At 55.8% G+C, this 10,574-nt stretch overlaps 1 protein-coding gene across 1 annotated transcript in view; it reads left to right on the top strand.

Moving 5' to 3' along the window:
• ECE1 (endothelin converting enzyme 1) overlaps positions 1-10,129 on the top strand; it is an 11,185-nt gene extending 1,056 nt beyond the window's left edge. The window contains exons 2-18 of the mRNA XM_009646494.2: positions 1,907-1,993; positions 2,987-3,128; positions 3,443-3,655; positions 5,063-5,187; positions 5,472-5,684; positions 5,777-5,968; positions 6,499-6,641; positions 6,723-6,837; positions 7,065-7,175; positions 7,412-7,510; positions 7,633-7,710; positions 8,106-8,209; positions 8,417-8,527; positions 8,656-8,723; positions 8,802-8,992; positions 9,085-9,180; positions 9,466-10,129. Coding sequence (XP_009644789.2) covers positions 1,907-1,993; positions 2,987-3,128; positions 3,443-3,655; positions 5,063-5,187; positions 5,472-5,684; positions 5,777-5,968; positions 6,499-6,641; positions 6,723-6,837; positions 7,065-7,175; positions 7,412-7,510; positions 7,633-7,710; positions 8,106-8,209; positions 8,417-8,527; positions 8,656-8,723; positions 8,802-8,992; positions 9,085-9,180; positions 9,466-9,642 — 2,265 coding nt within the window. The 3' untranslated portion in view covers positions 9,643-10,129. The remainder of the gene's footprint in view (positions 1-1,906; positions 1,994-2,986; positions 3,129-3,442; positions 3,656-5,062; positions 5,188-5,471; positions 5,685-5,776; positions 5,969-6,498; positions 6,642-6,722; positions 6,838-7,064; positions 7,176-7,411; positions 7,511-7,632; positions 7,711-8,105; positions 8,210-8,416; positions 8,528-8,655; positions 8,724-8,801; positions 8,993-9,084; positions 9,181-9,465) is intronic.
• Positions 10,130-10,574: the final 445 nt, after the last annotated feature.

The following is a 10,574-nucleotide window of genomic DNA, read 5'->3' as shown; positions in this document are numbered from 1 at the left end:
TGGTGGGTGCCCCCCCCCGGGACCTTCCTTGGGGTGTGCAGGCTCGAAGCATGTGGGTTTTGTTGTTTTTTACAGTGGAGATTTGGGGGGAAAATGGGCGATTTCAGGCCCTGCTTAGACTTTTGTAAGTTATAAAGAGGGTGCAAATCCCTTGACTGAGGGGCTAAAGTGTAGGTGCCCCCCTCCCCTGCACCCTTGGCTGCCCCCCACCCTGTTCGAGCTGGGAAAACCTTTTTATTTTGTCACTTAAGCAAACAACAGAGCTGGGGGGGGGGGGGGGGGGGGGGGGACAAAACCCACCCTGCTTTGACCCAAAAAAGGGGTGTTCCTGCTTCACAAGCAGCAAGGGGTGGGGAGCACCCATGGGTGCTGCTTTGCCCGGATGCCCCCAATGTGGGGGGAAAAAGGGGGGGGCTGAAAATACCTCCTGGATTCAATTTCCTCAAAGTTAAAGATGCTGGGGGTTGATCCCAGTGCCCCCGGGGGTGTTTTGGGGGGGGTTCAAGCTCAGCTTGGATTCTCTGCTGCCTAATAAAGGGTTGAGCCAGTGTGTCCCTTGCAAAAGGAAAAAAAGCAGGGTTTGGGGTGGTTTTTTTTTTTCCCTTTTTCCTGCTGTTTTCAGGCTGGGGCAGGCAGGGGGGTGGGGGAATCACAGAAAAAACCCCTCATTTCCTCAGGAAACAGAGTGAAAGCTTTGGCTGAAAGCTGGGACTCCAGGAATTTGGTGCTTTAGAGCCATGGGGGCTTCATGCCCCACCTCCCCTTCCCCCCTGTGGGAGGTGATTTGTGCCCCAAGCTGCAAATTTCAGCCATGTGCAGAGTGCATAAATAGGGGGGGAAAAGTGAAAGGGGATGGAAAAATAAGTACAGTATAAAATCAGATTGTACCAGCGATAAAATCCTGCAGGGGAAGCTTTTTCCCTCTGCGGTCTGTAGGCTTGAGGCAGGCACCTAGGAGTGATTTTGGGGCTGGAAGCGGAGTTTTTTGCACAACCTAGGAGGGAAACTGCCTTTTTCTTCCAACCGTTTTTTCCTACCCAGGAGGGTTTTGTGGCTAATGACACCCAGGCTGTGATCTGGGATCCAGGGAGATGATGGGATTTGTTACTAATTGTGCAAGGGGAGGTTTGGGAAGGCCATTATCGGCAACGGGGCTGAGAACTGGCGCTTTCATTGTGTGCACCTTCCTGCCAGGGGAAACTGAGGCACAGCTGTGCTGGGTTTGGATCAAACTCAGAGGCCCTTTGGGGGCAATGGGGACATGTGGATGGGTGCAAACCCTCACCCTGTGCTGCATCGGGGATGAAGGGATGTGACTGGTGCTGCTCAGCCTGTTGGCGGCAGGGGCCAGGGTGGGTTTTGGGGTGCTCATCTCCTTGGCGGGGGGGGCGGGGTTTTTTTTTCCTGGTGGGAGACAATTTGGCTGGGTGGTAGGGCCGTGCCAGGGGGGGAAGGAAACAACGGTGGCAGCGCAGTATGGGCGAGCGTGAGCAAGCCGGTAGCTTCAGGGTGCAAAGCCATTTTGCCGCTACCGGCCTTTCTCAGGTCCCTGGCACACTGGGTGTCCCTGGCATCTGGGGGTCCCTCTCCCCATTTGGGAGCCGGGAGCCGGTGGAGGAGGAACCGGCTTTACTCTAGCCTGAAGGGGAGGTTGCACAACCCGGCCCCGGGGGAAAGCGAGGCGGGGTCAGGCTTTGCTCAGCGTTTGGCTCCGGCCCTCGTTGCTTTCCATAACCTTCCTCCGGCGTTTGTTTAGCGCTTTACTACCCCGGAGCCATTCGGGATTTAGCTCCCCGGAGGAGGAGGAGGCTTTAGAGGGTGCGTATTCCTTCCTTGCCCTCCTTCCTCCTCCTCCTCCTCAACCCGGAGCTGTTGAGCACCTTCATTTGCCGATCTCCCTGTGCAGATGTCGACCTACAAGCGGGCGACGTTGGACGATGAAGACCCCCTGGACTCTATCAGCGAAGGCGATGGGTACCCCAACGGCTTCCAGGTAGGGCTTTGTGTCTGTTTTGGGGGGGAAAAAAAGGGTATTTGGGGTCCTGGCAAGCGGCGGGGGTTGCAGGAGGGTTTTCCACCTGGAACCAGCCTTCCCGTGGGGCAAAGTGCGGTGTGGGCAGAGCCGAGTTGGCTGCCACTGCCCTTTGCTCCCTCCCGGCACCTGGAGCCAGCAATGGGGGAGCCCATGGGGCTGAATCCTGGCTCGGCTGTTTGCAACACCCCAGCACCCAGTTTTTCTGATGGCCGAACCCCTTCCCAGTGGGGCTGGGGTGAGCAATTATCCTGGCAGTGGGAGCTTTGTTGCCACACAAAAGGGGATTAGGTTAATTCCTCCCTGAGCAGCAGGAAAGCGGCTTAAAAAGGGCCGAGGGTGGTGAGAAAAAGAAGAAGGAAAAAAAAAAAAACCAAAACTAAACCAAACCCCACATCTGCCAGTGTCTGGCCTCGCCTAGAAAGATTTTGGGCCAGAGAGATGTTCTCTGCTGGCCCTGCTCCCAGCCCCATTGGCCTCTGCCTAGAATGGTGTTTTCTGCCCCAAAAATCAGAGCTCCGCTGTGTTTTTGCTTTTCCTGGTGGGGCCATCCCTGCTTGCCGTCGCACTAGGATGTTTCCTGGGGATGTTTTTCGGCAGAGAGGGAGTATCCTGTTAGGGCACTTCCCATCGCCGCCGTGGTCCCCACCCTGTCCCAGCGCCGACGGTGGGGACAGGGACCACCCTGGGGGTTACAGCCATGCTCAAGGAGGGCTTCGGGGTGGCACAGGGCAGCAGGTGAGCCCGCCGAAAGGCTTGTCCCGCTCCCTTTCCTGCCATTGTGCCGCCCTTCCTGGCTGGTTTCTGGAAGGCAGCTGCTGCCTTTCCCAGCCTGAGCCACACCGGATCCCTCACTGGGGGCCAGACTCATGCCGTGGGCTTGTAGGAAGCAAAATGGGGGATGCGTCAGTGAGTTTTTCCACTGGTGGGGAAACGTCGCTGCTTTTCCCTCAGGTAAACTTTCGTGGCTCAAGGAGCAGCCTGGGGTGCTGGGCTGAGCGGACGCGCGCCGAGAAGCAGCTCGTGGTGCTGGTGGGGGTGCTGGCGGCTGTGCTGGTGGGGTGTCTGCTGGGTCTCATCTTCCAGTACAGAGCCCGTAAGTCCTCGCACCGCGCAGGGACCAGGGTGGGTTGCGGGGGGTGGTTCCCCTGGGATGGGAAGCTCCTCTGATCCTTTACCCTGGAGCTTGATGCTTTGGGCAGAGGGTGGAATGCTTGCTTGCATCCTTCACCCCAGGGCGGGGTGCTCGCCTGTGGGATGGGGTGCTCGCCCATATCATTTGCCCTGGCATGGGATGCTTGGGCATGGGGCAGGATGTTTGGGCACCAGATGAGATATTTCCCCACATCCCTCACCCTGGGGTGGGATGTTCCACATCAGAGAAGCTGAACCCATCACGTCTGCCCCCAGGGCCGCCTGCCGTGTGCCTGTCAGAAGCCTGCATCTCCGTCACCAGCTCCATCCTCAGCTCGCTGGACCGGGCAGTGAATCCCTGTGAGGATTTTTTCAGCTATGCTTGCGGGGGCTGGATCAAGGCCAACCCCCTTCCCGATGGCCACTCGCGCTGGGGCACCTTCAACAACCTCTGGGAGCACAACCAGGCCATCATGAAGCATCTGCTGGGTGAGTATGTGGGGAGTGGTGGGACCCCCACGGTGCTGAGGAGCCCCGTTGGCTCCAGGGGGATGCTGAAAACACGCCTGCAGGGACGTAAGGTCAGACTTAAACACCAGCGTCAATCCAACCCGTGACGCACGCGTTGCGAGGACATTGGGAAGCAGATCCTGGCTGTATTTGCTCTTCTGGATGCCCCTGGGATTTTTGACTGTGGTCAAAGAGCTCTTTGGTGCCGAGTAGGGGAAGGGTCCTGGCCTCGGCCCCACAAACCCCATGGTGGTGTTCCCAGGAGCTCTGAAATTCAGGATTTGCACCCCTGACTGCACCCAGAAGCCATAGCACCCCAATATCAACCTAAGGATATGGTTTTTTTTTCTTCCTGCTATAGCTTCCAGTCTCTGTGAGCAGTGTTTTTCGGGGGGCTGGCTGCCAATCTGGCCATGTTTTTGGGGCCAAAACTCCCCTGGCAGAGGGAGGAACCTGGTCTCAGCCTCTGTGTGTGAACACCAGAGCGGGGTGGCTTATCCGAGCAACCGGCGGGGACGGTTTGTTCAAGCTTTGAGCAAACAACTGGCTCCTTATCAGCACTTTCCACTGCGCTGGGGCCGATTATCTGAAAAGAGAAGGTTTGGGAAGAGTGTTGTCTTTTGGGAGAAGGGGGGGTGGCACAGGAACGACTTTGTCCCTGGCTCTTCCCGAAGAAATCTGGCTGGTTTTACTGGGAGAAGGGACCGGGCCTTCAGCCAAGCAGTTGTGCTCGGCATTTCCTTGAATTCCTCAGAGCCGAGGGACCTTTAGTTAATAAAACCACACAGCTGGGAAGCCAAAGGTGCAAGCTGTGCCATGAAGAAAATAAAAAAAAAACCAAAACAAAACCCCAAAACAAAAAAAAAAACACAACCCACAACCCAAAAACCTCTGGGGAAGCAAAATTTTAAGGGGGCGGGGAGGGGGGAATAAAAGGATGGGTTTGGAGCCAGAGGAGAAAAATGGGTTTATTGTTCTTTCTTGCAGGAATAAATAATATAGGGTTAGGGAGCGCCAGCACGGGGGCAAGGGCAGCACAGGGGGCTGGATGATGCTGGGAACATCAGAGCTGCTGGAAAAATGCTTTTTGTTTTTTCTTTCTTTATCTTTCTGCTCCAAAGAGCCAGAGCTGTCGCTGTGGGTGGGAGAAGAGATGGGGGCAGGAGGCCAGGAAGGGCTGGGGACCAGCCCATGCTCCTGGGGGCACAGAGGGGACCGGTGGGGCAATTCTCGGCGCCTTTTTGGAGCCTGGCTTTGCCCAAAATGGGTCTGAATATTTCTCCAGTGAAGGGGGGGGGTATCTGGCGTGCATCGGCAGCCCCCAAGGGGGGGATGGGTGCCTGTCCCTGGGGACCCCCTGAGATCCCCCCGGGGTACCTCCCACAGAAAACACCACGGCCAATGTGTCCAGTGAGGCGGAGCGCAAGGCGCAGCGTTATTATCAAGCCTGCATGAACGAGAGCAAGATCGAGGAGCTGCGCGCCGCCCCGCTCATGGAGCTCATCCAAAAGGTTCGTCTTTTTTTTTGGCAGAGAAGCAGTCTTCTCTCTGCAAAATGGGAGGGAAAAGCTCATTTATAGGCAGTCCCAGCACCCTCCAGACTCCATTCCTGGCGCAGAGCATCCCCCAGGGCAGGCGAGCAGAGAGAGGCAGGGATTTATAGGCAGCTCTTGCCTCTCCTGGGCTTTTTAGCCCCATTGCAAGATGTTTCCCCTCAGGATGAGTTTTGGGGGGATATTTAAGCAACTCCAGGTGGTCGTTCCTTAACCAAAAGCTGGTTGCTGTCTGTCCCCAGCTGGGTGGCTGGAACATCACGGGTCCCTGGGCAAGGGACAACTTCAATGCGACGCTGCGGGAGGTGACAGCGCATTACCGCACCTCGCCCTTCTTTTCCGTCTACGTCAGTGCTGACTCCAAAAACTCCAACAGCAACGTCATCCAGGTGGATCAGTCAGGGTTAGGCCTACCATCACGGGATTACTACTTGAACAAGACGGAGAATGAGAAAGTAAGATCATTGGGGGAAATCTGGCTTTGTTGGGGAGGTGCCATGGGTGGGTGGCACCCACCATGCTGATTTTCCCCCATCCCACCATGTAGGTGCTTGCCGGGTACCTGAACTACATGGTGCAGCTGGGGATGTTCCTGGGAGGCACTGATGAGGAGTTGACACGGCAACAGATGCAGCAGATCTTGGACTTTGAGACGGCGTTGGCCAACATCACCATCCCGCAGGAGAAGCACCGGGACGAGGAGGTCATTTACCATAAAATGACGGCTGGAGACCTGAAGGTAGGGATGGGGTTGGCAAGCCTTCCTGCTCCGCCGGGGTTTGGGAAGCAGGGTAGATGGCTGGAGGTGATGCAACTCCTCTGAGGAAGCCCAATACCGCCTGTGAAGCTCTTGTGCAATAGCTTGGCCCATGTCCTCTTTGGGGAAATCCCACCCTGACCCGTTCCTCCCAGCCTCTGGACCACCCCTGGGGCCAGCAGCTGTCCCACTGCGGCCCTAATGCCCTCCCGGCACTGCTGCCTGTGGTCCAGCTGCAGATGTCAGCCTGGTCACCTCCCTGTGTCCCTAAAGGGGCCCTAATGGGTTGTGTCAACATTTTTGACACCCGCCCCACTTTCTCTTCCTTTCTGGGAGGAAATTGTTTACTCCCCTCCGACCTTTGGAGGATGCTGCTGTTATGAGAACCGGTCTCTGCAAAATCAGCTGAATCCCTCAAGCAGGGGCTGATGCAGCAGCTTCCAGCTCGAGACGTGGCTACCACCCCCCTCCAATGGTTTTTTGGGTCCATAGCAGCAGCATGGCTTTTGCAGGAGCTGGCGCCGGCTGTGGACTGGATGCCCTTCCTCTCCACAGTCTTCTATCCTGTGGAGCTCAATGAGTCAGAGCCCGTCGTGGTCTATGCCAAGGAGTACCTGGAACAGGTCTCCGACCTCATCCTGGCCACTGATAAATGGTGAGAACCCCCAGCCTGTGCAGAGGGGTGCCCAGGGTGGGTAGGGGTGCCCTGCTGCCTGCTCACTGCCTCTCGCCGCAGTCTCCTCAACAACTACATGATCTGGAACCTGGTGCGGAAAACCAGCCCCTTCCTTGACCAGCGCTTTCAGGATGCTGAGGAGAAATTCATGGAAGTGATGTATGGGACTAAGAAGGTGAGGGGGGAGTCCCCAATGCCCCCAAATCACCATTTGTGACAGCTTTTTAAGTGAAGTCCCTGTAACATTGCATCCAAAAAATAGGGATGTGGGGCAGGCTTTGGGGTCGCAGCTCCAGTGCAGGGGGATGGATGTGGACCTCATCTCCCAGTGGGGCAATGGGGTGGGAAGGTGTGGGGGCTTTGGCTGTGCCACTGCTGATGACCACCTCTCATCCTCTGCAGACCTGCCTCCCACGCTGGAAATTTTGCATCAGTGACACAGACAACAACCTGGGCTTCGCCCTGGGGGCCATGTTTGTCAAGGCGACCTTTGCTGAGGACAGCAAGCAGGTGGTATGTCCCCAAGCAAGCAGCACGTGAGCCACCACGATGGTGGATGGTTGGGGCAGCCAATGTTTCTCTTTTTCTTTTGTCCACCATGCATCTCCATTCACTGGGTATTTCATTGGCCTGTGTGCCATCTTGGCATCCCTCCCTCTTCCTTCCCGTGGATGCAAAGGGTCCTTGAACTCTCCGGATTGTGAAGCCGGATCTCTGGACTGACGTTGTGCCACCTTGTTTTTGTCTAGGCAGAGGAAATGATCGCGGAGATTAAAACAGCCTTCGAGGAAAGCCTGGAGACCCTGCAGTGGATGGATGAAGAGACCAGGAAATCGGCCAAAGAGAAGGTGAGGTGCTGGCAGCAGCGCCGGGGGGAAGAGGGTGATGGTGGAGGGTGGTGGAGCTGGGCGAGCCTGTCCTTCCATCCCTGGCACCAAAAGCACTTTGCTCCCTGTCACCCACCTCCCAGGCAGATGCCATCTACAACATGATCGGCTACCCCAAGTTCATCATGGACCCCAAGGAGCTGGATAAAGTCTTTAATGATGTGAGTTGGTCAGATATGTCCCCTAGGTCTCCTATTCCCTCCTCCACTAGCATGTGCAGGACATGTGCCCATCACCATGGCCTTGAGGCAGCTTTGAACCCCAGGTTTCCTACAGAAGGGTCTCGCTGATGTCCTTGGTCCTTCTCTGGGGACTTCCCAGAGAGCTGTAGGCCAGTCCTGGGGTAAGCTGGGGCTCTTGGGATCCCTGCTTGGGAAGAGGAGGAGCTGGTTTCCGTAACGGTGATTCATTGCCCTCCTGAGACTCTGCAGATGTTGGAGAGAAGGAGAAACAAGAGTGGCTGTAACTCAGCTGGCTCTGGAGGCTCAAACATGACCACAGGGAGGAGCGGGGCCAAGCGATCACCATGTGCCACTCACGCCTTGCTCTTTTGCAGTACGAGGCTGTGTCTGACCTCTACTTTGAGAATGTCATGCAGTTTTACAACTTCTCGGCCAGGGTCACCGCCGACCAGCTTCGGAAACCGCCGAACCGGGACCAGTAAGTTCTCCACGCTGCTTCCCTGTTGTGCTCAGTGGGGAATATCATAATGCCTGGAGCGCTGGGATTTGGTGTCCACCAGACCCCGCTGGGTTTGGGGAGTTAAATTTGGGTTGATGGCTTTGCGCCATGGTAAGTGGATAGTGTCAGAGCAAACATCAGCAATGGGTTTGTGCTGCCACATTGGCCATGTCTGTGTCCCCACAGGTGGAGCATGACACCTCCAACGGTCAATGCGTACTACTCTCCCACCAAGAACGAAATAGTCTTCCCTGCTGGCATCCTTCAGGCCCCTTTTTACACCCGTGCATCTCCCAAGTAAGAGCCTGGGGAAAATGGGGAAGGCAGTATTCCCAAATTTCCTTCAGTCCCAAAATTTGAGGCTACATTTCATGGCTGTGGGGAGCAGCAGCTGGTCTCTAAAACTCAGCATCACCCTCCTGCAGGTCACTGAATTTTGGTGGGATTGGTGTGGTGGTGGGCCATGAGTTGACACATGCCTTCGATGACCAAGGTATGGCCAGGGCCAGGCAAGTGGGCTGCTGGTGGGGTGGCCGTTGAGGTGACGAAGGACCTGCCGTGTTTTTGACAGGCCGGGAATATGACAAGGATGGCAACCTGCGTCCCTGGTGGAAGAACTCCTCGGTGGAGGCCTTCAAGCATCAGACAGCGTGCATGGTGGAGCAGTATGGCAACTACACTGTCAATGGTGAGGCCGTCAACGGCAAGCACACCCTTGGGGAGAACATCGCTGACAACGGGGGTCTCAAGGCTGCCTACCGGGTAGGGCTGCAGGGCTGGGGATTTGCAGTGGGTGGCAAGGCATGGTGGGATCGGTGGTGTCCCCTGAGCCTGCTGTGGTCCCCTGTTTCTAGGCATATCAAAACTGGCTGAAAAAGAATGGGGATGAGGAAACCCTCCCAACCCTCGGCCTCACCAACCACCAGCTCTTCTTTGTTGGCTTCGCCCAGGTAGGTCACTTGGTGGTGGGCAGCGAGGATGGATGTACACTTTTTTGTGGGGTGGAGGCATGCTCAGATGGTTTTGGGAGGGTGTGATGGCAAAACTGAGGTCTCCGGAGATGCTGCATAGTGGATGGAGAACCAGATTGGGGTGGTGCTGGTTAAAAAGTGAGACAAAGCTGGAGCTTGAGCTGTGTAGGTGCCCATCATGGAAGCGGGAAGGTCCAATTCGTCACCAAAGGCGCCCTGTGTTTGCGGATGCTGGTGCTCGCACCTCTCTCCCTCTGCTTGCAGGTGTGGTGTTCGGTTCGCACGCCGGAGAGCTCACATGAGGGACTCATCACTGACCCCCACAGCCCCTCGCGTTTCCGTGTCATCGGCACAGTCTCCAACTCCCGGGAGTTTGCAGAGCATTTTGGCTGCCCCCTTGGCTCCCCCATGAATCCCCCCAAGAAGTGTGAAGTCTGGTGATGGGGGCGATGGAAACCAGCTGCTGGTTGCTTCATACTCTGCTGCTGGCTGAATTTCCCCGCTCCTTTTGAGAGGCTCAAACCACTTCTCCACGCAACAGACTGCCCAGCTCTCAGCTGTAGTGGTGCCCCGTGTTGCTGATATTGTCCGAGGTTCGATCCACTGTGAAAACTCCTCATCCCCTCGCTCATTTGTGAAATGACTTTGATTTGGGGGTCTCTTGTTTCCCACTGTGACCGAGCCACGCGTCGAGGCACGTATGTCTGTGGGCACTACCCCGTATCTACACACGCAGTGCTCCAGCCTGACCCACCGCCCTGGCAAAAGCTTCTTCAGAGGTGATAAAGGGAACGCTGTGGTGCTGGTGGGTTTGGCTGTGTGTGTAAATACACCCAACGTACCTTCCTCTCTCCAAAGATGCGCACATGAGGATGAAAAATATTTGAAGATATATTTTTTTTGGGCAGGGGGGGAAATATATATATTTTTTCATGCATTGTAGAATACACTGGAGAATTTCAGGGAAAATGCATTCAAAAACCTTTTTTTAGTCAAAGACTAGTATATTTATTAATTTTTTTTTTACTCAGTGCAGCACCCTGTGGTGACAGTCCCTTGGATGGGGAAGCTGGATTGGTCTGCCCAAGCTGCAGATGCAACTAGCTGGCCCTGAATCCTGGGTTTCTCTGGGAGGGACTGTCCTTGGAGAATGCTGATGGGGAAATTGGGGACAGTAGGCCTGGGGACAGGGCTGGAGGATGCTGCGGGTTGCAGAAAGGCTCTGCCAGGATGCTGCAACTCCTGGCATTAGCTTTAATTTCGGAGTGCAAAGGGAAAAGTTGATGTGCCAAAGATGTAAACCAAGGTGGTGATAGTGTGGATGAAGCACCCGGTTCTCCCTCCTGTCCCCTCTGAAGCAAGGTCAGCTGTGA

The sequence above is a fragment of the Egretta garzetta genome, unplaced genomic scaffold (assembly GCF_000687185.1).
Source record: "Egretta garzetta isolate BGI_Z169 unplaced genomic scaffold, ASM68718v1 scaffold69, whole genome shotgun sequence".
NCBI classification, from domain to species: Eukaryota; Metazoa; Chordata; class Aves; order Pelecaniformes; family Ardeidae; genus Egretta; species Egretta garzetta.
Note: the sequence above shows the minus strand (reverse complement) of the source record. Positions and strands in the feature narration are given on the sequence as shown.